Source organism: Mustela putorius, unplaced genomic scaffold (genome assembly GCF_011764305.1).
Source record: "Mustela putorius furo isolate JIRA1106 unplaced genomic scaffold, ASM1176430v1.1 tig00000196_pilon_pilon_pilon, whole genome shotgun sequence".
In the NCBI taxonomy this organism is placed as follows: Eukaryota; Metazoa; Chordata; class Mammalia; order Carnivora; family Mustelidae; genus Mustela; species Mustela putorius.
The window spans coordinates 499524-523607 of record NW_025421310.1 but is presented as its reverse complement, the minus strand read 5'-3'; the positions used below and the strand labels follow the sequence as shown (position 1 = coordinate 523607).

At 49.3% G+C, this 24084-nt stretch overlaps 1 protein-coding gene and 1 long non-coding RNA gene across 15 annotated transcripts in view; one reads left to right on the top strand and one right to left on the bottom strand.

The window, feature by feature from the left end:
* The first annotated feature begins 128 nt into the window (after nucleotides 1-128).
* Nucleotides 129-13979, top strand: RINL (Ras and Rab interactor like). 9 transcript variants are annotated; one of them, XM_004776209.3, is made up of 12 exons: nucleotides 129-211; nucleotides 1250-1338; nucleotides 1537-1697; nucleotides 2959-3061; nucleotides 3328-3400; nucleotides 3487-3551; nucleotides 3818-3967; nucleotides 4061-4486; nucleotides 4849-5166; nucleotides 5425-5556; nucleotides 5714-5886; nucleotides 5969-6569. In XM_004776209.3, the coding sequence occupies exons 5-12, from the start codon at nucleotides 3357-3359 to the stop codon at nucleotides 6023-6025; spliced, it is 1365 nt and encodes a 454-aa protein (XP_004776266.2). In that variant the 5' UTR covers nucleotides 129-211; nucleotides 1250-1338; nucleotides 1537-1697; nucleotides 2959-3061; nucleotides 3328-3356; the 3' UTR covers nucleotides 6026-6569. The 9 variants fall into 9 exon arrangements, with proteins under 9 accessions (XP_004776266.2, XP_004776272.2, XP_044932721.1 ...); XM_004776215.3 differs by having other exon boundaries at nucleotides 150-211; nucleotides 1200-1338; XM_045076788.1 differs by lacking the exon at nucleotides 129-211 and adding an exon at nucleotides 13683-13979 and having other exon boundaries at nucleotides 240-1338; nucleotides 5969-6058.
* Nucleotides 7540-24084, bottom strand: part of LOC106004075 — a 20508-nt gene continuing 3963 nt past the window's right edge. For 2 of the 6 annotated variants that reach the window (XR_006605770.1, XR_006605769.1), the window contains exons 2-5: nucleotides 21131-21168; nucleotides 18693-18834; nucleotides 15546-15655; nucleotides 7540-8628 (exon numbers count right to left, since the gene is read on the bottom strand). This is a non-coding gene — a long non-coding RNA (uncharacterized LOC106004075). Of the gene's footprint in view, nucleotides 8629-15545; nucleotides 15656-18692; nucleotides 18835-20037; nucleotides 20544-21130; nucleotides 21169-24084 lie in introns of those variants that run through there. The other 4 variants (XR_006605772.1, XR_006605768.1, XR_006605771.1 and 1 more) reach the window with 3 other exon arrangements.

The following is a 24084-nucleotide window of genomic DNA, read 5'->3' as shown; positions in this document are numbered from 1 at the left end:
GACTCTGGGGGCTGCAAGACTCCCAGACTCCCAGACTGCCAGAGTTCCTTCCTCCAAAGCCCAGTCACATAAATCCTGAGCCCCCCGGAAAGAGAGGAAGGTCGATTTCAGATACCCCCCAGCCCCGCCTCTTCCCCCACCCGCCCAGCTTCCTCTCTCTATGAGGAACACTTTCACTTCCTGCTCCTCCCGGCCTCCCTTCAGAGAACAGGTAGGGGTCCCCAGGGACCTAGCGGCTGGTATCGTCACCCCCCACTGCCTCCCTTTGGTACCAGGCTGCTGCCCCGCTCCCACTCTACCCAGCACCCACTGGGCGCCCAGGCGAGCGTCCACCCCCCTGCCCCCACCCCCCTTGCATGCTCTGGGCAGGGCACCTGCTCACCGTCCCCACCCTTCCTAAAACCCTGGGTTTCTAGGCAGCGGGCTGATTAATCTGTTCAGCTCTTGGTTACCCATCTCCTATATCACCCGCGAAGGCAGGTGCCCGTTCTTTCCACAGGACACCCAGTCAGGGCCTCTCCTTATTAAGAATCTGTCGTTTGGTGCACAGATGAATGGACCCAGGGGTCCTACTCCTGGCATTGCTGGCAGGGAAAATACTCAAAAAGGCCTACCTTGAGAGAGAACTCATGCTAGCTAGGACTGTGTACTTGCTGAAGAGTTGAGGTCCAACGGACAGAGGGACAGATGCGTTATAAAGCAAAAAAGAAAATGCTAGCAGTAACATCTAGGTAGTAGATATACAATGTTACCCATCAAATTCTGGTTTTCTGGATGTTTGAAAAGTCCCGTGTGAAATGTTGAGGAGGGAAAATTTGAGGTCCCCCCACTGTGGTCTGGGAAGGGAGGAAGAGAGGACGTTGTATAAGATAGGTCACATTGACAGCTCCTTCTGTGGGCTGAGCATCCGTCCCGGCACTGGGTTCTGGCAAGGGCCGGTATCCAACTGGTCCCCGTCTGTATTATGGCAGCACTGGTTGTCAAAAGCTCAAATATTTCTGCATCGCTCAGTAAATAGCTGTCCGTCTGGGTCCTCTTCTTTCCCCCCTCCCCGCCAAGACCCACTGGCTTCCCTCCTGGGATCCTCAGATCTCCCCCACCCTCCTGAGACTAAAGAATTAACACCTGCCATAGCAAGGGGCCTTGGGTCCATTCTGATTGGTCAGCGTTTCTGCCATATTGGTTGTAAATCTGTTGAGGATTACCCCTGGATTGGAGCCACCTTGAGCCTTATCTTCCTCCCTGCCAGAGGCCAGGCCATGGCTTGCTGGCCTCCTGTGTCCTGAGGATGGCCCAGCTGGAAGACGAGGCCTCTGCAGGCCCCATCAACGGGGAGAGGTGAGGGCTGCTGGGGTTGGGGTCTCCAACTCCTGCCCTAGCTTCAGAAGCCCCTTCCATCCAATGCCCACCCACCCCCCAGAAGACCCTGAATGCCATCTCATCCCTTGGCTGCCCCTTCCTGCATCTTTGACCCCCACCTCAGTGTCCCACTGCCCAGCCTCTAATCCCTTGTCTCCTGGACTCTGCATGTCCCAGATGGGTTCCATCACAGGTGAATGGAGCGGTGAGAGACCCCCATAGGGGTCCTTGGGACCCCAGAGCCACTCCTTCGCCTCTGGAGGACGTGGGGGGTGTGGCAGGTCCCAGAGCTGGATATCCAGGATGCAGAAGCCCTTCTTGAGCTGTGGCCTCCAGGGGTGAGTACTCACAGCCAGGGACCTTCTCTGACCCTCCCTGGGTCACCACAGACCAGTCAGGACTCTGCTGATTCCTAGCAACAAACACCACAAACCAGGAAAACTGAAAAGACCGCTTACTGATTCCAGGGACCAAAAAACCCAGAAGTGAAGGGAATTTCCTGGAATGTCTGGACCTGAGCATTAAACAACTTATAAAACTCTCCCCATCCCCATTTCTGGGCTTTGCTTCAACTGTGGGATAAGCCCAAGGAACAAACACTTATTCTACAGTAGCTTAGGCAAATAGGCTTTTATCTTTCTGACACATTCAGAAAGGTGGCCGCAGGCTCTGTCCAGCAGCCCTAGAAACATCAAGGCCAGCTTCTCTGCCATTCTCTTGGATGCCCCTCACTGTTGCCAGGTGGCCACCTGCCCCGGGTCCAAATACATGTATGCGCTCCAGGCAGGAGGAAGAAAACAAAGGAAATACCAATTGCACCAGGAAAACCAAAAGTCTTTACAATAGATTCAAAATACATGGATGGGGCCCATGTGGAAATATTTTTTTAAAACTCACTTGGGAGTTATAAACCCAGAAGTGAGAAACACTGCCTACATCATCATCCATCTTCTCCGGCTAGGCAGATTATGCCAGAACAAGGCTACAATTCTACAAGGGATAGGAATGGACTTGGATAAGGCAACTAGCTGGTCTACACAGCTTCCTTCACAGGGGGCTCTGTTTTTGTGGTGCCAGAGATGACTGTCCCCAGCTCGTGGCCACATCCCACAGATTTAGCCATCCCAGTGTAAAAAGAGGTTTCCTTCCAAAGAGCTCAGCAAAAATCTTGTGGAAGATTTCCCTTGACTGGCAATGATTCACATTCCCATCTCTGAAGCAATCACAGTGATGAGAAAATACTGTCATCCTATTGGTTAGGTCAGGTCACAGGGCCATCCCTAGGGCTTGGAGGGAGTTAGTCCAACCCACAGGGGCGAAGGGAGGGAAAGGGTTTCTTTGAAAGAAATTTGGGGTATGGAATCTAAAATAAGGGAAATGGACACTGGGTAGGCAAAAGTAACAGATATTTGCACAAATCCCCTTCAAGATGACCTTTGCCTCAGGGGGGGCCTGGCTAGCTCAGTGGGAAGAGTGGGCAACTCTTGATCTCAGGACTGTGAGTTTGAGCCCCACACTGGGAGTAGAGATTACTTAAATAAAACTTAAAACAACAACAACAACAACAAAAAGATGACCTTTGCCTCCACCCCCCCCCAGAGCTTCCTGGTCACGGGACATGACCCCAGTCAGGTCCTGGTGTTGAGGACAGGAGCTTCACCAGGAGAAATCCACACCTACCAGATCCAGAAGCTTCCTGGTGGTGAGGAGCCTACCCCTAGATTCCAGCCCACAGTAAATTTAATCAGCTTTGCTTCCAAAATATCTCCCAAATGCTATTTGGTGCCATAAGTGGGATGCAAACATAAAGTCACAGGAAAAGATGGGAACTCCAAAGGGTAGAAATTTCCCTGTTTTGAAGATTTTGGTGGGGGATTACAGGACTGAGGAAGAGAGAGTCCCAGGGAAAATGAGGCTGCCACCCTTAACTTTTTTCTTCCTTGCCCCTTGTTGTCCCCCTCCACCCAGGTGTGTCTCTGGAATATTCTAACCTCTGCATGCCAGACCTGCCCCATCTCCTGGCCTTCCTATCAGCCAGCAGGTACAGGTTCCCCATAAAAAGGGCTAAGGGGGTTCCATCCCTAAGACATCCCATCCACACTGCAGCTCCCTCTTACCTTTTCTCAGGGATGTTTTGCCCAGAACACTGCTCTTGCCCCCTCCCACTCTAAGGCCTGAAGACCAACATACAGGTGAGGGATGGCTCCCTAAGGGAGGCAGAAACCACTTTCCAGGCTCCTTGGTCCAGCAGGATGGCCTTTCAGGGACCAGACTACTGGGTTTGTGGGAGAATAAAATGGGGGTGAGGGAGCTATGGGAGATTTGACTCCTGAGCCTGACTGACAAGGGGCCAGGGACCAAGCCAGTAATGAGGCTGGAAATTAAATCTCCCAGTGCCCTGAAGGAAGCAGGGCTGGGTTATTGGACATCTGGGACACCTCGGTTTGCTGGTCCTCAGGTCCCCCACAGACTGGCAGTGTCCACCTCAATGTCCCGGAAAGGGTGCTCTCCATGGTGAACAAGCTCTACCTGGAGACTCACGGAGGGTGGGGGAAGGAGCAGATCCCCCCAGAGACACCTCCAGAAACTGAAGAAAGACACAGTTCTGGTGAGCTGGGTTGAACAGGGCCCTGGGCCCCCGAGGGACAAGGGAACTGCTGCCACTGTTCTGTGGGGGGCCCAACTCCCTCCTCACATCCAGCCCCCAGGAACCCTGCTCCTCACCGGGTCTCCTGGATGGAAGGCCCGCTCAGCCTGGAAGTACACCATTCTGGGCCAGACCTGGCCAGCCTGGTGGAGGAAAAAGAGAAGGAGGACAAGGACGAGGATGGAAACAAGGGCGACTACAAAGATGAAGAGAATGGCCCCGAGGATGTGCTCACCCATCACATCCAAGCTCTGGCCAGGGCCCGGGGCAACTACGTGGGCAGACAGTTCCAGAGCCTTCGGGCGCGCCTCACCTCAAATGCCAGAGGCCCCCACAGGCCTGGGGACCCGGCCACAGAGCTGCTTCAGGATGTGCGCCACCTCCTTACTGACCTCCAGGACCACTTATCAAAGGACCCCGACGTCAGGGCTGTTTTTGGGAGCAGGGGGCCTGGGGTCCCCCAGAAGGACTATGATCTTGGTAATAAGGAGGGCTGGAAGGGAATTTATGGCCATTCCCTGACCCCACTCGGGTTCTCGTGTACCATCCCTTGGCGCTACCTGTGTGTCCACACCCAACTTCTTTCTCTCCATCTCCGTGCACCTGTTTGCCTAGCCAATCACATGACTTTTCCTACATAGAGTAACTCCTGTTGCATTCACCACTGCTCCGTCTCTCGCATGTGTGACACCCGTACTCCCTTTTCCATAAGCGTGTTCACACCCGGGCTCCCTCTTCCACATGTGTTCTCTCACCCGTGTCTACACTTGTGGGGGGTCAGAGGCCAGAGCGGGGTGGTACTCAGGCCTCGGGGCGCGCTCACCCACCCCAACCCCTCGCAGGCGCTGCGGTGGAGGCGGCTTTGTGCCGGGCGGTGCTGGCGCCATTGAAGCCTGCCCTGTGGGCGCGACTCCGCAAACTCCGAGCCCAGGAACTGCGGCGACTGCGGCAGCGACAAATAGCCCTGCGGGTGGGGGCGGGGCCTCCGGGATGCCAGGGGGCGGGATTTGAGGGGCCGGGCCCAGCCCCCGCCCTGCGCAGCCGCATCCACGCGCGCCTGGAGCACCTCCACGCCGCCTGCGCTCCACGCCGCAAGGTGGCGCTGCTGCTGGCGGTGTGCACTGACGTTTACGCAGGCCTGGCTCAAGGGGAGAACCAAGGTAAAGGAGGTTCACCTGCGTCCACCTGGATGTGCGGTAGCTTGCCGGGTGGGAGGCGCCTGTGTGCACGTCGAGGGGAGAGGGTGGCACGCTCTAGCGGGAGATATCTGGTGATCTGGTTAGAGGCCTGGTGATCGGGTAGGAGGCGTTTGCATGCCCAACAAGGTGGAAGGGCAGCCAGCGCCCATGTCCCGGGGATCGGATGGAGGTGTCTGCACACCCCCATCCGCTTCAAAGCCTGTCCTCCCGCTCCGCCAGAGCCCCTGGGGGCCGACGCCTTCCTGCCCGCACTGACGGAAGAACTGATCTGGAGTCCGCACATTGGGGAGACTCAGCTGGACGTGGAGTTTCTAATGGAGCTGTTGGATCCGGACGAGCTACGGGGAGAAGGTGAGTCCCCACTCCAGAAACGCCGGGAACTAAGGGGGAGCCCTAGGGGCCCAACAGCCTCGCCCTGCGGCGTCGGACAAGGCGTACAAGCCGCAGGGAGACCTGGAGGGACCAGGGTTGCCAGAGAGCTGCACTGACCGTCCCGTCCTGTCCCTAGCCGGGTACTACCTGACCACGTGGTTTGGGGCGCTGTACCACATCGCTCACTACCAGCCGGATGCGGGCCGCGCACCCCAGGGGCTCAGCTCTGAGGCTCGTGCCTCCCTGCGCCAGTGGCACAGCCGGCGGACACTGCACAGACAGGATAGGCAGGACCACGCTGGAGCCCAGGTGATCGTCCCTCCCAACTGCGGGTGAAGAGGAGCGCTGAAACCATTGCTTTTCTCACCCAGCCTCCTGCCCCTCCCCACAGGTCAGCCTGCCCTTTGAGGAACCTTGGGCAAGAGACCCTGTGCCCAGAGACCAATGATGACGAGGGGTCTCAGACCCTCCTCCTCCTCAGGCAAGATTCCAGGGGCCCCAGGATGACACCAACTTCTAACCCCTGTTGGCTTAGGTGCAGGGAGGAGGAAGGGTTCCCAGGAACAGAACCCCCTCTGGTTTGCCCCTTCCCCCTGCCCAAGATGGCTCCTTCCTAATCCCCAGAATCTGTGAACATGGTCAAAGCGACTTTACCCATGTGACTAAATCAAGGATCTTGACATGGAAAGATTATTCTGGATCATTCTGGGGCCCCAGTATAATCTCTTTGAGTCCTTGCAAGAGGGAGGCTGGAGGGGCAGAGTCGGATAAAGAGACGGGATTTTGTAAGCAGAGGGTGGAGTGATATGGCTGGGAATCAAAGCAGGCACCCTCTAGAAGCTGAAACAGACAAGTGGATTTTCCCCTGGAACATACCGAAGGCTCAGCCTTTGAAAAGGCTGGGCCTTTGATTTTAGGCTGGAAGAGCTATTTTGAACTCCTGACCTTTAGAACTGCAAAATAATAAATTTGTGGGTTTTTTGACCTGGTAAGTTTGTGGTAATTTGTTAACAGAAGCAACAGGAAGCAAATACACTCTCTTACCCTGAACTTTATTTTCCATAGAAATTATCACTTCCAGGGTGCCTGGGTGACTCAGTGGGTTAAGCCTCTGCTTTCAGCTGGGGTGGTGATCTCAGGGTCCTGGGATCGAGCCCCACATCGGGCTCTCTGCTCAGCAGGGAGCCTACTTCCCCCTTTCTCCCTCTGTCTGCCTCTCTCTGCCTACTTGTGATCTCTAATAAAGAAAAACATCTAAAAATTTTTTCTAAAAATAAAATAATTATCACTTCCTAACATACCATAATATGTACTTACTTATTGTGGTAACTGTCCATTGGCTCCCTCCCCTTAGGCCGCCCAACAGAAATACAATGCAAGGGGCGCCTGGGTGTTTCAGTGGGTTAAAGCCTCTGCCTTCAGCTCAGATCATGATCCCAAGGTCCTAGGATTAAGCCCCGAATCGAGCTCTCTGCTCAGCAGGGAGCCTTCTTCCCTCCCCTCCTCTCTGCCTACTTGTGATCTCTGTCTGTCAAATAAATAAATAAAATTTTTAAAAAAAAAATACAAGCAAGCTATATACGTAATTATAAGTATTCCAATAACTCTATTACAAGAAACCAAAAAGAAGCAAGCGAAATTAATTTTAACAGCCTACCTGATTGAACCCAATATGTCCCAAATGTTATCACTTCAACCTGTAATCAACATCTGAAAATTAGGAGCACCTGGACGGCTCAGTCGGTGGAGCATATGACTCTTAATCTCAGGGTTGTGATTTGAGCCCCACATTGGGTATAGAGATTACAGAAAAATTAAGAAATCTTTTTTTTTTAAGATTTTATTTATTATTTGACAGAGAGAGATCACAGTAGACAGAGAGGCAGGCAGAGAGAGAGAGAGGGAAGCAGGCTCCCCGCTGAGCAGAGAGCCCAATGAGGGACTCGATCCCAGGACCCTGAGACCATGACCTGAGCCGAAGGCAGGGGCTTAATCCACTGAGCCACCCAGGCGCCCAAGAAATCTTTTTAAAAATCCAAAAATTATTGTGCTGTGTAACGTTCTTTTTGTGTATATGCACAATATTCAAAATCCAGTGTGTATTTTATATCACAGCACATCTCAGCTGGGACCAGTCCCATTTCAAGTTCTCAGTAGCCACCACACAGGGCTTGGAGCTACCATTTTGGAGGGTGGCCTTGGAATGTCAGCTCCAGGAGGCTAGTGGTTTCTGTCTTGGGCACAGCTCTATTTTCAGTGCCTAGACAAATCCCTGGCACCCAGCAGGTGTTCAGTAAATACTGGCTGAATGATTCAGTAACAGAGTTTCTGTGGAAGGCTGAAGATAGCTGCCCAAAAGCTATTCCTGTCCTAATCTCTGGAATCCATGAACATTGCCTTATGTGGAAAAGGGTCTTTGGCCCGGTTTTTAAATGAAGGATCTTAAAATGGGGAGACTGTTCTGGATGATCTGGGGGAGGGCTCTAAATGCAATACACGTGTCCCTAGAGAAGGAAAGCAGAGGGAGATTTGACACTAACAGGAGAAGGTGATGGAAAGACAAGCAGAGAAAGATTTGAAGATGCCGGCCTGGAAGGTTGAAGAGTTGGTGATCACAAGGCAAGGAAAGCCATCAGGGTGGCACCTGGGCGGCGGTCAGTTAAGCATCAGGGCTTTGGTTTTGGCTCAGGTCGTGATCTCAGGGACGTGAGATCAAGACCTGTATCAGGCTCTGAGGTCAGTGGGGAGCCTGCTTGAGATTCTCTCGCTCTCACTCTCTCTCACTCAAGGAAAAGTAAATAAATCTTGAAAGAAAAAGAAAGAAAGAGAGAGTGGTCAGCTACCAGATGCTGGGAGAAGCCCAGACAGGATGCTCTCCTAGCACCTCCAGAAGGTGGGGGTGCAGGGCATCCACACCTTGATTTCACCCCAGTGATACTGATTTCAGACTTCTCACCTCCAGAACAGTAGAAGACATTTCTGTCATCTTAAGCCACTGAGTCCGTAGTAATTTGTCACAGCAACCACAGGAAATTCAACAGTTATTCAGCACTTAATATGAAAAAGAGAAAAATGGAGTAGAATTAATACCCAGCCCAGTCTCACTCCCACAACAAGGGACATGCATCTACTGATGCAGAAATTAACTAGAAAGGTAGAAAAATCCCCTCACTCCACTTTACAGAGAGAGAGACAGATTGCCATTACAACTAACTGACATTTTGCATTTCATAACGACCAAAATTCTGTAATTTTAGATGTCGTCCAAAAAATGTGCCAGGAAAGGGTTTTTTGGCGATTGTTTTTAAAAACCAAAAAGCTCAAAATGGCTGCAGTGGGCAGTGAGTCAGCAAGCAGGGATGGGGGAACGACAGGATGTGGCCTCTGGTCTTAGGTTCAGACAGAACTGAATGAGGGATCTGGATCCTAGGAGACAGAGGGGACCATCATCTCCTTTTTCAAGAACCTTCAGAGCAAGCAGGGCACCAAGAATTTCATTGTGTTTACTTATTATGCATTTTTAAAAAGATTTTATTTACTTATTAGACAGACAGAGCCCAAGCAGTCAGAGGGAGAAGCAGACTCCTCACTGATCAAGGAGCCTGATGAGGGGTTCTATCCCAGAACGCCAGGACTGTGACCTGAGCCCAAAGTGGATGCTTAACTGACTAAGCCACCCAGGTGCCCCGATTTATTATGCATTTATCTAGATATGTATTTTTTATAATTGTAGTAAAAGTCATATAATACCAAATTTACCCTCTTAACTATTTTTAGGTATTAATTAGAGTTATAATACTGTTAACCATATTCACTATTTTTTAGTGTTAGTGTTATATTAGTGTTAACTGTATTCACACTGCTGTGCTAGGATTGTGTTAATATATACACATGGTTGTGTAACAGATCTCTGAAAGTCTTCGTCTTGTAAATCTGAAACTATGCCCATCATTCACAACTCCCATTTCCCCTTCCCCGGCCCCTGGCAACCACCATTCTCCCTTCTGTTTGCATGGTTTTCATGATTCTTAGATGTCTCATTTAAGTGGAGTCTCTCAGTTAACTAGCTTCTTTCACTAAAGCAGTATGTCCTTGGGGCACCTGGGTGGCTCAGTCGGCTAAGCAGCTGTCACCATTCTTTGTTCTCTGCATGGGCAGGCCTTGCGGGCAGCCCTAGTTTCTGGATTTCCTCATTATTAGATTCCAGCCCTGTAGTTTCGGGAAGTACACCCTGGAAGTAGGCTGTGTCCTTCTCAGGACATCCCCTAAGAGGCCCCCGTGATGGGCAGGGCTAACTGCTGGTGGAGTTAAGAACTGTATTGGTTGGATTAAGGCGCCTTAATAAAAAAGCACAGCTGGGGTGGTTAAAGCACAGAAAGGTGGTTTCTCACAGTGCTGGAGGCTGGAAGTCCAAGATCAAGGCCTTGGCAGGTTTAGTCTCCTCTGATGCTTCTCTCCTTGGCTTGATGATGGCCATTTTCTCCTTTTGTCTTCACCTGGCCTTCTTTGTCCCTGTTACATTAGTTCCCAATCTCTTCCTATAAGGACGCCATTCATATCGCCCCAGGCTACCCATATGACTTCATTTTAATTTAATAACTTAATCACCTTTTTAAAAAAGATTTTATTTATTTATGTGAATGAGAGAGAGCCAGATAGAGAAGTGGCGGGGATGATGGGGAGAGAAGCAGACCCCCCATCAAGCAGGGAGCCAGACTCTAGGCTCCATCCCAGGACCCTGGGATCATGACCTGAACCCAAAGACAGACACTTAACTGGCTGAGCCCCCCAGGCACCTCTAAATTAATCGCCTCTTTAAAGGCTCTTGCTCCAAACACAGTTGCATTCTGGGGAACTTTGGGTTAGCACTTCAACATATGAATTTGGAAGGGAGGGTCACAATTCTGCTGGTGGTGGGAAGTGACTGCCGGATCTCTGCCCCTCTGAGTTAGGATGTCATCTGCGGGTGGGACCCTGGGACCCTGCAAAGACCTGTCCCCAACAGCCTTTCACCCAATGCTTTTAGCACTTCTCCTTGGTTCTTGCTGAGTCATTGGATTTATTCCTACTGCTATGTTCTATTTATAGCTGGTGATACTGCTTTTCCACTTCCTAGAGTGAAATGACATTTCCTGTTTTTTTTTTTAAAGATTATTTATTTATTTATTTGAGAGAGAGAGAGAGAGAGACAGAGAGAGAGCGTGCAAGCAGGCAGGCACATGAACTGGGTGGCAGGGGAGCAGAGCAGGCAGAGGGAGAAGCAGCCTCCCCACTGAGCAAGGAACCCAATGTGGGACTTCATCCCAGGACCCTGGGACCATGCCCCGAGCTGAAGGCAGACACTTACTGAGCTACCCAGGCACCCCTGACATTTCCTGTCTAAATAGAGGTGTTGAATTAAAAAAAAAAAAAAAAAAAACCTGAATTGATTTCAAGAAAACTATCCAGTAGCTAAGTACATGGGTGATGCATGGATACGTGGCAAGGTATAGGAAAGTGAAATGCAAAAGATTGGGTGTTTGGGCGATCGCTGGTTGAGGACTGTGGGGTTACACCCAGTATTTTGTCCACTCTGGAGCTTGGGGAAGCTCAGAGCTTTGTGCTGGATGCCTCCTCTTGTGGTCCCACTCCCATGGTGTCCCAAACTGGCCACAGCATCTCCCCTGCACCTGCTCCTCCTTCTAGTACCCATTACAGGGGGCCCTCATGGTACTCCCCAGTCCCTAGGCTAGAGCCCTGAGTCCCATCCTGGTCACCTCCCTTCCCCCTCCCATGCCCATCCGCCATCCTCCCATTCCATGGCCCTATCCTGGTCCAGCCCAGCCTCCACTGCCTCCCAGCTTCCAGTCCAGGGGATGCCCTCTAATCCATGCCCACACGGTGGCCAGAAGGAAATTTAATTTAATTTGATTTGATTTTTTATGTTATGTTATTTTAAAAATATGTTATTTATTTATTTTTAAATCAGAGAGAGAGGGAGCACAAGCAGGGGGAGTGGCAGGCAGAAGGAAAAGCAGGCTCCCCGCTGAGCAGAGAGCCTGGGACTCAATCCCAGAACCCTGGGATCATGACCTGAGCAGAAGACAGCCACTTCACTGGCTGAGCCACCCGGGTGTCCCAGTGTTATGCTATTTTTAAGATTTTAAGTAATCTTTACAGCCAACATGGGGCTCGAACTCACAACCCTGAGATCAAGAGTTGCCTGCTCTTCTGACTGAGCCAGCCAGGCATCCCACATTTTTCATTTTGATGTAGTCTAATTTAGTTTTTCTTTTGTTGCCTGTCCTTTTGGTATCATATCCAAGAAATCACTGCCAAATCCTGTGTCATGCAGCTTCTCCCCTCTGTTTTCTTCTAAGGGTCTTAGAGTTTGACTTCTTACAGTTAGGTCTTTGATTAATTTTAGGTTCATTTCTGTATATGGTATTGCGTAACAGTCCTACTTGACTCTTTTGCATGCGGATATCCATCCCAGTTTTCTCAGCACCATCAGCTTAAAAGACTGTCTTTTCCCATTGAATGAGTTGGGCTCTCTTGTCAAAAATCATTTGACCTGGGTGGCACCATCCATTAAGGGACCAGCTCTTGGTTGTTGGCCTGGGTCATGATCTCAGGGTATTGAGATCAAGCCCCACTTGGAGCTCCCCACTCAGTGTGGAGTCTGCTTGGGATTCACTCTCCCTCTCCCTCTGCCCCTCCTGCTCATTCTCCCTCCCTCTCTCTCTATCTCAAATAAATAAATAAACTTAAAAAAACATATGTATCGCCCTCGCCCCGCAAGGATGACAAGACGCCCTGGTTCGGATGCATCTTCTCTCTCTTCTCTCTCTTTATTTCCACAAGTCTACACACTTATATACGCTTACATGACCAATCAGCGAGCAGGGTACAGGAGGGAGCGAATCAGGCTGTGCACCTAAACGAACAACTTCGCTAGCAACCAATGCTGTTTACTTCCTCTTTGGGCGTTCCGCTGAGTCTCAGGAGGCAATCCTAACCTGGCAACTAGCCAGGCGCCATCTTTTAATGGCGGAGGCCGCCCTGGCCAGGGGCCTGCCTCCGACACATATGACCTCATATGCAAGGGTTTATTTTTAGAATTTGTGTTTTTAACAAGTTGCTGCTAAAAATCATTGATATATATATATATATATATATATATATATATATATATATATGAAATCAGATTAAAAATAAAACAGGAAGAGAGTTTATACTTTTGGAGAAGTTGCAGTGAGAGTGACACCTGAGCAAAACCTTGTCTAGAAGCAAGAGTCACAGGCACAAGAGTCAGAGGCACGCATCTGGGGAGGATGTTCCAGGCAGAGAAAAGCCGTGCAAAGGCCCTGCGGTGGGAATGTGCCCTGCAGGTACCAGGAACATTGAGGAGGCAAGAATTCTTGAGATGTCTTTGGTGCAAAAAGATGGTTTTATAAAAGCAAGGTGACAGGACATGTGGGCAGAAAGAGCTGCACTTGGGGTCATAAGGAGTGGCCCGCTATATATTTTCAAGTTGGGAGGGGGTTGGGGTTAGCACAAACCTCCAAGATAGTTTGGAAACAAGGTTTCCAGGACCCTGAGGGGGACGGCTATTGCTAGGAATATGTTCTTTATTACTATTTAATAAAAACTCAGTCATGAGACTCTTCAGATATATATCAATGGGTCAGAGGCTTGGAGGATGATTGTGTGATTGTGAACATGTATCTTGAGAGGTAGAGATAAGGAAGTTTCCAAAGGAATTTGTATATGTTAAAGGAGACTAAAAGAGACCGGGATTGGGGTGGGGAGATGGAGACTTACTTATAGCATCCTGGGGGGTTGGGATAACGTTAAACCAAGATTGCCTTTTGCCCTTAGCTAAGTATTAGCAGCAAGGCAGCTGGGATCCTAGAGGAAGGTCACTCTGCCTGTTTCAAGGACTTGTCAGTGGGCTGTGCATAGTACGGAAATTTAACTTTTTTTTCTTTTGCCTTGTTTCCCACATCAAAAATCAGCCACCACATCACACCCATTGAGGAACACTGTATGTTTTGCCTACATATTATCTGACTGCCCCAACATCCTAATAGCTAATGCTTCATGGCTTCCTACCCTGTTTTTAGGAGGTCATCAAAAGGATGTGACCACCAGCTGACCCATGAGCGGGACTCAAGCAATCAGAGGCGCCTCACTCCTTCCCCTGACCATGGAATGTCCTTCTGCTCACCGCCCCCACAGTGGGAGCTATCCCAGGCACATAGCAAGGTGCCCGAGCAAGGTGTCATTGAGACCATCGGGCCTTTACATAAACTTCAAGATTCTGGTAGGTGGATGGGGAGACCTACTCATCTTGCGGCGACTAAGACAACCCTCGGAAGTACCTTCCCTTGCTTATTAAACCAACCACCCACCCATCTGGAGCGATCTGCCTCCTTCTTTGGTTTTTTCTTGTCCTCTGTGTTATGGGGCCAGTTCGCAAACCAACAATTAACATATCAAGCCAGGAGCCTGAAGAAATGGGCCCTGGGAAAGGGATGTCTGCAGGGAAACTCTCCAGTTGGCCATCGATGTCTGTGTGGGGAGGAGTGGCTCCATGTGTTAGATGCTTGTGGACCACTGCACGAGAACGGGGGACGCCCCCCAAAATGCTGGCCATTGCACACTGTGGCAGGCAGGGAAATGCGAGCCTACCGAGGGGGGCTGGCCTCTACTGCCCACAGTTTGGCCCCCAGAACCTGAAGCTTGCGCTAGAGACTGGGAAGAAGAGCTGAATTCAGGAAAAGGATATGTGGCTCTCCATACTCTGCTAGCTTCAGGGCTCACAGCACGATGGGAGAGCAAAATAATAAGTTGCAGACCTTAGCAGGCCGTTTTGCAAAGCTAGGAGGGTGCAAAGTATCCCAGAAGACGAGCTGAGCACGTGTACAAAGCCTGATTAGAACATTAAGAGGTATGGTCCCTGGGAAAGTGAAAGGATCTCCTGGTGCCTGACAATGAGATGGACCACATGCCCCATGCTATCAGAGCCTTACTGCAAAGGAAAAAAAAATTTTTTTTTTTAATTTATTTATTTGACAGAGATCACAAGTAGGCAGAGAGGCAGGCAGAGAGAGAGAGAGGAGGAAGCAGGCTCCCTGCTAAGCAGAGAGCCCGATGTGGGGCTCGATCCCAGGACCCTGGGATCATGACCTGAGCTGAAGGCAGAGGTTTTAACCCACTGAGCCACCCAGGTGCTCCAGGAAAAATTTATATAGAGATCATTCTGGACTGCTGATAATGGAGAAATATGTCCCAAAACTCTGAGGGGAAAACTTGCATCTCTCTGTCCCTTGAAGATATAAATCCTAACATGCCTTTGAAATATGAACACCGCCCAGAGACTGAGGGCCAAAAGTGGGCGGGAGGAGGCTTTTCAAAATACAGACTGCTGGGGCACCTAGCTGGTTTGCTCAGTGGGGCATGGGACTCTTGATCTCGTGGTTATAGGTTCAGGCCCCACCTTGGGTATAGAGATTACTCAAAAATAAAATCTTAGGGACACCTGGGTGGCTCAGCCAATTAAGCATCTGCCTTTAGCTCAGGTCATGATCCCAGTCTCCTGGGATCAGCCCTGCATCAGGCTCCTTGCTCAGTGGCAGCCTCCTCCTCCCTCTCCCTCTGCCGCTCCCCCTGCTTGTGCTCTCTAACTCTCAAATAAATAAAGCCTTAAAAAATAAAATAAAATAAAAGAGAGACTGCTATAGAAGCTCCCTGGCCAAAAATCTAGTCCACAACCTCCAGAAGATGACTCGTCAAGGGCTAAAGCTTTGGAATAAAAGCTTTGGGGTTTCTGCGTCTGTCTGTATGTTTATGCACATCTGCAGACGGATGTTATGTACATGTGATATTTTCCCACCTCCGGGGGCTATTGCTAAAGTTAATTTGTAAAAGGGTTCTATTTAATTGGCTTAAAGAAAAATAAGCTTTAGGATCAATACTGTACTTACGGAAAAGTAAAGTGTCATTTTCTTTCATCTGCTAAAAGGACAGTTTTCCTGGACTGTTGGTCTGCTCTTGATAAGATTATGAAAGGCTCTTCTTGATGTAGATAATCTGCCTAGAAAATAGATTGTTTTATCAAAATAAACTCCTGGGGGCGCCTGGGTGGCTCAGTGGGTTAAGCCGCTGCCTTCGGCTCAGGTCATGATCTCAGGGTCCTGGGATCGAGTCCCGCATCGGGCTCTCTGCTCAGCAGGGAGCCTGCTTCCCTCTCTCTCTCTCTGCCTGTCTCTCCATCTACTTGTGATTTCTCTCTGTCAAATAAATAAATAAAATCTTAAAAAAAAAAAAAAAATAAAATAAACTCCTGTGCTCCCTGTTGTCTTTATCAGGTATTTGATTACTTAAGAAAACTGATTCTTGGGGCACCTGGGTGGGTTAAGCCTCCGCCTCCAGCTCAGGTCATGATCTTGGAGGCATCGGGCTCTCTGCTCAGCGGGGAACCTGCTTCTCCCTCTCTCTCAGCCTGCCTCTCTGCCTACTTATGATCTCTTTTTCTGTCAAATAAATAAATAAAATCTTAAAAAAAAAAAGAAAACTGATTCTTCTCTATTAAGTGAGCTAAGTATTTTGACAACTCTGCAACTATTTTTGCCTACGAAGTCTTTCATTTTCCTTTTGGTTTGATGATTAAGGATTCTTTCGCAGTGACCTATGATCCTAGTTAATCAAGTGTTTTAAAGTCTTTTGATATTTTTGATGAACTTCCCCCAAGTCATATCTAAATCAAGGCTTGTTAACCTCAAACTATGGGACTTTCCAGAGAAAATATCGAAAGATGTGTTCTCTGTCATTATAGAAGAAAGATATTAAAGTAATTGAGTTTATTTTATGTTCTAAATTACATGGGAGAGGGACCTGGCTGGCTCTGTCCGTCAAGCATGTGACTCTTGATTTTGGGGTTGAACTGGGTATAGAGGTCACTTAAAAATAAAATCTTTAGGGGCACCTGGGTGATACGGTCAGTTAAGTGTCTGCCTCTTGATTTTGGCTCAGGTCATGATCTCTCGGTCCTGGGATCGAGCCCTGCATCAGGCTCTGTGCTCAACAGAGACCCCTCCCTCCCCTCTCTGGCATGCTCTTTCTCTCTCAAAAGATTTTTTAAATCTTTTAAAAAATAAAAATAAATTACATGGGAAAGAGTACAGATAGGAAGTGATGTTAAACTTTCTTTATATTTGTATGGAATTTCTAAAAATCTGGTATGTCCTGGTATAGTGTTGCCAGTTGATTTTAAAATGTATGTCATAGGGGCGCCTGGGTGGCTTGGTCAGTTATGCATCTGCCTTCAGCTCAGGTCATGATCTCAGGGTCCTGGATTGAGCCCACATTGGGCTCCCTGCTCAACGGGGAGTCTAATTCATTCTCTCTCCTCTCTGCTTATGCTTTCTCTCTCTCAAATAAATAAAATCTTTTTTAAAATAAAATAAAATAAAATGTATAGGGGTATCTGGGTGGCTCAGTGGGTTAAGCCTCTGACTTCAGCTCACTCGGGTCATGATCTTAGGGTCCTGAGATTGAGCCCCACATTGGGATCTCTGCTCGGCAGGGAGCCTGCTTCCCCCTCTCTCTCTGCCTGCCTCTCTACCTACTTGTGATCTGTCAAATAAAGAAAATCTTTTTAAAAATAATAATAAAATAAAATGTATATGTCACAGAAATAACCAAATTTCCTTGTCAATTGCATTATAACTGTGACCAGATCTTTAACAATGGCTAGTTTAAAGTCTTTTCTCATTTACAGTTTCTGTTCTGCTCTGATGCTTTTGCAGAAGTGTTCATGCAAAAATACTTGTTTTCGAAGACATTCTTTGGAAAGACTCTGCCAAGTACTGTTTGGTTGTTTTTTTTTTTTTTTTTTTTTTTTTAAGATTTTATTTATTTATTTGACAGAGAAACAGCTAGAGTGGGTACACAAGTAGGGGGAATAGGAGAGGGAGGAGCAGGCTTCCTGCTGAGCAGGGAGCCCAATGCAGGGACCACTTCCAGGACCATGGGATCATGACCCAAGCTGAAGGCAGACACTTAACTAACTGAGCCACCCAGGTGCCCAAGCACAGGGTTTTTTGTTGTTGTTGTTTGTTTTATTAGGTAGGTTCCACACAGAACACAGAACATGAACTCACAACCCTGAGATCAAGACTTGAGCTGAGATGTTTGTCTGTCAGAGCCACTCAGGCGTCCCAACCAGTGCAGGTTTCTGGTAAGTATGCTCAGTTTGCCTTCATAATGGGAGGGGCAACACTGGACCTTTCCAGTGCCTCCCCACAGCTCCCTGCACAGCTCCAAAATATGGGGTCATGGGATGACAGCCAGAGATCTGTCCCCATCCTCCACCACATCAGGAAAATAGGCCTGTGATAACAGAATGATAGCACAGGAAGTCTCGTCTCTGCGGCAGGACTCTGTATAGAGTTTGCTAGAACATCTGCAAGGGAGAGGAACCCATAGAAAATTCAATATGGGGCAGTCCAACAGCCTATTAGATTACTAACAGATAAAACCACCCTGGCTGGGTGGACTAAAATCCTCTCCCAGGCTTTAATACATTTGCCTTTTTAAAAAAGATTTATTTGGGGCACCTGGGTGGCTCAGTGGGTTAAGCCTCTGCCTTCGGCTCAGGTCATGATCCCAGGGTCCTGCTTCCTCCTCTCTCTCTCTGCCTGCCTCTCTGCCTACTGCCTACTTGTGATCTCTCTCTCTGTCAAATAAATAAATAAAATCTTTAAAAAAAAATAAAAAAGATTTATTTATTTTTATTTGAAAGAGGGAAAGAGAGAGCATGAGCTCGGGGGAAGGGCAGAGGAAGAGAGGGAGAGAGAATCTCAAGCAGTCTCCACGCCCAGCATAGAGCCCGATGGTGGGCTTGATCCCAGGACCCTAAGAACGTGGAATCAAGAGTTGGATAGGTAACCAACTGAGCCACCCAGGCGGCCCCTACATGTGAATGATCACCCGGAAGGACTTGTTGCGCCATATGCCAGTCTGAACACCCCTTCAGAGATGCCCAACACCAGAAGGGCATGGAAGTCATGTCCCAACTCTCACTGCAGATCAACGTGCTTTGCTACTGAGAACCCCAAGCCCCAACGCACCTGAGACAGGAATTATCTACTCGCATCTGCGGTGACTCATCCCACTGGGATAGGGGGGCAACCTTGAACGAGGGGCAACTACTCCATCTCCACTGGGTCCCGCTGTCCTGCTGTGAGCTGGACTTGTCGAAATCCATCATACCTGGAACGGAACACACACCATTCACTGAGAGAAGGGAAAAAGCGGGAGTCCTATTCTGGCGTGTCCAGCCCCGAGCCCCCAGTCCATCTCCTCCCACCTGACAGTGCCACCTCCATTGGCCAGCATGGAGGGTCCATTCAGCCAGGTCAGGTTCCTGAAACTGCCAGTCTCCCTCTCCTCAAGGCCAAGTGGGCACAGTCTTGCCATGGGCCCCATCGTTTGGCTGTAGCTTTGTTCCCCTGTTGGCCGAGGGTCATTAGGGTCTACCAAAGCCCTTATTCAGGTCACCCAGCAAGCCTTAAATGATAGGCAGCAAAGCCTGTCTTTACAACACGAAACAGATGAGGAGAGCGGTCCCCCCAAATAGAATGGCTTTGGATATTATCGCTACTTTGCAAGGAGATGCATGTGTCGTTATCCAAACACAAGGTCATGTGCTCCTGCCTGATGAGGCAGCTAAGGCAGTCTTTATTAAATCATATGGGGACACAAGTGAACACTTTCAGCAATGCGCCCCTCCCCCCCAGCCTCGGGGACTTAATAAACCAGTGGTTAGAAGCATGGAACTCTTGATGGAAAAACTGTTAGTTATTTTAGGAATCATCGTCTTCATCCGGGTTTTCTCTTCCACGTGCCTGTATCCACCTTCCTCCAAAAAGCCTCCCAACGAGCCACCTCCGTGCTAGTGGAACTCCGTGCTGGCCACTCAGGGCACATTGTGCGTGCGGGGGGGGGGTGTCCAATCGTAAGAGCTGGCCATGAGGGGTGGAGTACTGGGGGAGGTCATCCAGAAGACATAACCGCCGGCTGACCCACGAGCTGGACTCAGGCAATCAGAGGCCTCCCTCCCTCCCCTGACTGTGGAATGTCCTTCTGCCCACCATGCCCACAGTGGGAGCTGTCCCAAGGACAGAGCCTTGCCCAAGTAAGGTGTTGTTGAGACCATCTGGCTCTATATAATCTTTAAGATGCTGGTGGGTGGGTGGGGAGACGTACCTCATCTTGCAGTGCCCAAGACAAGCCTTGTGAGCACATTCCTTGCTTATTAAACCAGTGGTCTGCCTCTTTCTTTGGTCTCTCCTTGTCCTCTATGTACAGGGGGGCCAGTTCGCAAACCAACAATGACACAATCTTACACAGTCAAGATTGCATGATCCACAGGGCCAGTCTCAGAGTAAAGAGACCTTGCCCACGGCCACACACCTCAGAAAGGGAGGAGTCAGGATTTGGACCCAGGCCATCCGTCTCCTGAGCACCTGTGTGCTCCCAGCCTCTGAACCGTATCACCCGCACTGGGAGAGGATCGAAGTCAAAAGTCAGCCTCTCGTTGATGGGATTTTTGTTGACCCTTGGTCACGGCTGAATTCCCAGTGCCTAGAATGGGGCCTGGCACAGAGTAGTGCCCAATAAATACTCGTTAAATGAAAGAGTGAACAAATTAGAGACTCAATTGTCAACCAGTTTTTTAAAATTATTATTACGAAATAAGTGACATATGGTACAACAATTTTTGGAAAATGACTTGGCAGTTTTAAAAAATTTTTTAAAAGATTTATTTATTTCAGGGAGAGTGAGTGCGGGGGTGGAGGAGAAGGGGGGGAAACCCAAGAAGACCCCACCCTGAGCACTGAGCACAGAGCTCTATGTGGGGTTTGATCTCATGACCCATGAGACCATGGACCAAGCTGAAACCAAGAGTCAGGCAGCCTACCAACTGGGCCACCCAGGTGCCCCTTAATTTTTTTTTTTTTAACTTAAATGATCTCTACACCTAACATGGGGCTTGAACTCACGACCCTTAGATCAAGAGTCACATGCTCTACCAATGAGCCAACCAGGTGCCCCGAGCTTGGCAGCCTCTTAAAAATTCAAATACAGGGGGGCTTTGGATGGCTCAGTCGATCAAGGGTCATCTGACTCTTGGGGCACCTGAGTGGCTCAGTGGGCTAGTCCTCTGCTTTCGGCTCAGGTCATGATCTCAGGGTCCTGGGATTGAGCCCCACGTGGGGCTCTCTGCTCAGCGGGGAGCCTGCTTCTCCCTCTCTCTCTGCCTGCCTCCCTGCCTACTTATAATCTGTCATATAAATAAATAAAATCTTTTAAAAAATTTTTTTAAAAGTCATCTGACTCTTGATTTCAGCTTGGGTCATGATATCAGGGTCCTGGGATCAAGCCCAGTGTCAGGTTCCCCACTCAGTGGGGAGTCTGCTTGTCTCCTTGACCCTCTGACCCTCCCCACACACTCTCTGTCAAGTAAATAAATCTTTTTTTTTTTTTAAGTTAAATATATACCTACCAAGTATGATTCAGGAATTCCACTCCTAGGTGTGTACCCTAGAGAAATGAAAGCGTATGTTCACACGAAGACTCGTACACCAGTGTTCACATCACTTCTATCTGTAATTGCCAAAAACTAGAAAGAAGGCAAAGGTCCACCAAGAGGTGACTTGATAAATCAATCATGGCGACTTGATAAACTGTCCCCTGCAATGGCCTAGCTCGACACGCATGAAGCACAAAACAGTGATGTTGAGTGAAAAAAGCCAGACACGAAAATCCACACTGTATCATTTCATTCGGGAAGATGCCAACTAACCAATAGTGACAGAAACCAAGCAGATCAGTGTCTGTGAGGTGGGGACGAGGGACAGAGGGGCAAGGGACGATGGGTTTGATGAAGAAATTCAGGAATGATGCCTACGTTCATTCTCACCGCCATGATCTTGGTTGCGGTGGTGGCTTCCCAGGTTTACAGAAGCCGACACTCCTCAACTTGTATACTTTTATTATGTCATTTGGACCTCAATAGACTTTGGGGGAGGGGGTGTCCCAGCTATGGAATGCAATGGAGACTTTTCCTCCTCCAGAACTGGACTTAACACACGGGCCCCTGAGGGCATCTGAACTTTCATTCTGACACTCCATAGACCGTGAAGCTATTTCCGCTTAGAGTCCTAAAGAGGCTTTGAAAAGAAAAGAAAGCTGACCTATTTCTGCGCTCAGACCTGTCACTTTTCTCTCCTGAGACCCCGAGCCCACAGGGGATCCCTTTCTTGAATGGGGGAAGAGAAAAATGAGAATATGCATGGGGAAAAAAAGGAAGCGCAGCAGATGGGAACAGGGCTGGCTACGCACCTCCCCCCACCCCAACCCCAGGCACAAGGGAGAAGGTGGGGGGGGGGTGACGATGCATGAGGGGGGTGGGCGTGGTGAGAAGGTGACTGTGATTCTCTCAGGAAGCAAGAAGGAGGTCACTGCTGGGAGTGGGGAGGAAGAAAGAGCTCTTGGAGGTTTGAAGAGAAGGTCTGATATGTCATCTGGGAGGATCAAGGGACCAGGGCCACCGGCAAAGTTGCCAAGCAGTGCTGTGGTCCCCACCTAGTCGGTGGGCATGAAGTTAAGGCGGGGCCAGGTAGCCTGGGTGTGTATTTTTCTCCGCCCCCATTGGGCTGCACAGGTGCGGGCCTGCGATAGGGAGAAGCTTGGATTTTATAAGGACTGTGGTTTTGCCAGATGAGTACGGTGAGGTGGGGAGGTGTGCAGTGAACGTGTGAGCGGGTGATCCTAATGGTTGGTGGAGGAATTCGATCTGTGTGAAGACACGAAGGGGCTGAGGGGTAGAGGAATGGTGTTGGAGGAAATTGTTGGGAGTTGAGGTTTTCAAAGGAATGAACTAGAAAGGCAGGATACAAGGCATGGCGAGTGAGATGCTTGAAGCTGAGGTTCTAAGAGGCCGTGGTTACTGAGACAGAGTGGAGATGTACCCACTGGAGGGAGGGGCTAAGAAGAAGACAAGTTCACCAGAGAAGAGGAGGTCTAGGAGCCCAGAGGATGGCCTAAGGGTCGTCTACCTGGGTGTGGAAGTCACTGAGGATGGTGAGAGAGGCACAACAAGAGACAGTGAGCCAGAAGCTGAGAGTCCTGGAGGAGTGAGCAGTAGCAGTTGTTAACCTATGAAGACAAATGCGCTATGTCCATGCAGAGGGAATATTACTTGGCCACAAAAAGGAGTGAAGGACATCCCATAATTTGGATGACCCCTGAACACTACTGGTCACGTGTTTAGGATCCCATTGAGAGTAAATGCTCAGAAGGGGCAAATCCATAGAGACTGAAAGTAGCTTAAGGGTTGCTGGGGGTTGAAGGAGATGGAGTTTCTTTTAGGGGTGATAAGAAAGTTCTGGAATTAGTGGCGACTGTCCACGACCTTGTGAATAAAACCCACTAAGTTGTATACTCTAAAAGGATTAATGTATCTCAATAAAAATGTTACTTTAAAAAAAATCTGGGGACGTCCAGGTGGTTCAGTTCTTTAAGCATTGGCCTTTGGCTCTGGTCATGATCCCGGATTCCAAGATGGAGCCCCACATCAGGCTCCCTTCTCAGCAGGGAGTCAGCTTCTCCCTCTCCCTCTGCCCCTCCATATGCACTTGCTCTCACTGGCTCTCTCTTGCACATACACGCTCTATCTCAAATAAGTAAAATCTTTTTTAAAAATAACAATTATCGGCGCCTGGGTGGTTCAGCTAGTTAAATGTCTGCCTTCAGCTCAGGTCATGATCCCAGGATCCTGGGATTGAGTCCCACTTGGGCTCCCTGCTCAGCGGGGAGTTAGCTTCTCCCTCTGACCTCCCCTCCCCCGCATACTCTCTCTTTCTCAAATAAATAAATAAAATCTTTTTTTTTTAAAGCAACCTCTCATAGTGGATAGAGCACCAAAAGGAGTTGGGGACCTTAGCCACCACTATGGGCCCTGCAGCTGGGAATTTTGAATCATGGGGAGCTTTGACCCCTCAGCCTGTCCTATGGGCTCTACTTCCAAAACAGATCCACAACTCGCCCACTTCAACCCCTCCATGGCCCCCACTCCTCCAGACTGTTCTCCTGAATCAGCCTCCTGACTGATCTCCTGGCTCCTGCCCCACCTCCCACAGTCTGTTTCTCACACCCACACCCTGCTGTGAATAACTGAGCCAGATCAGGGTCTTCCAAGGGCTCCACCTCCAAGGCGAAGTAAAACTCCTCCCCCAGCTTCCACTTGACTAGACTGACCCTTTTCCCATCTCTAGCAGTGTTGCTTACAGTTTACCTGGAACACACCAAGCACATTTTCACCTCAGGGCCTTTGCATTGGCTGTTCCCTCTGCTTGAAATGGTTGTCCTCCGGTATCCACCTGACTTCCTCTCTCCCCTCCTTCAGGTCTTTGTGAGAAGGTCACCTTCTCAGTGAGGCTTCCTTTGAATATCTTT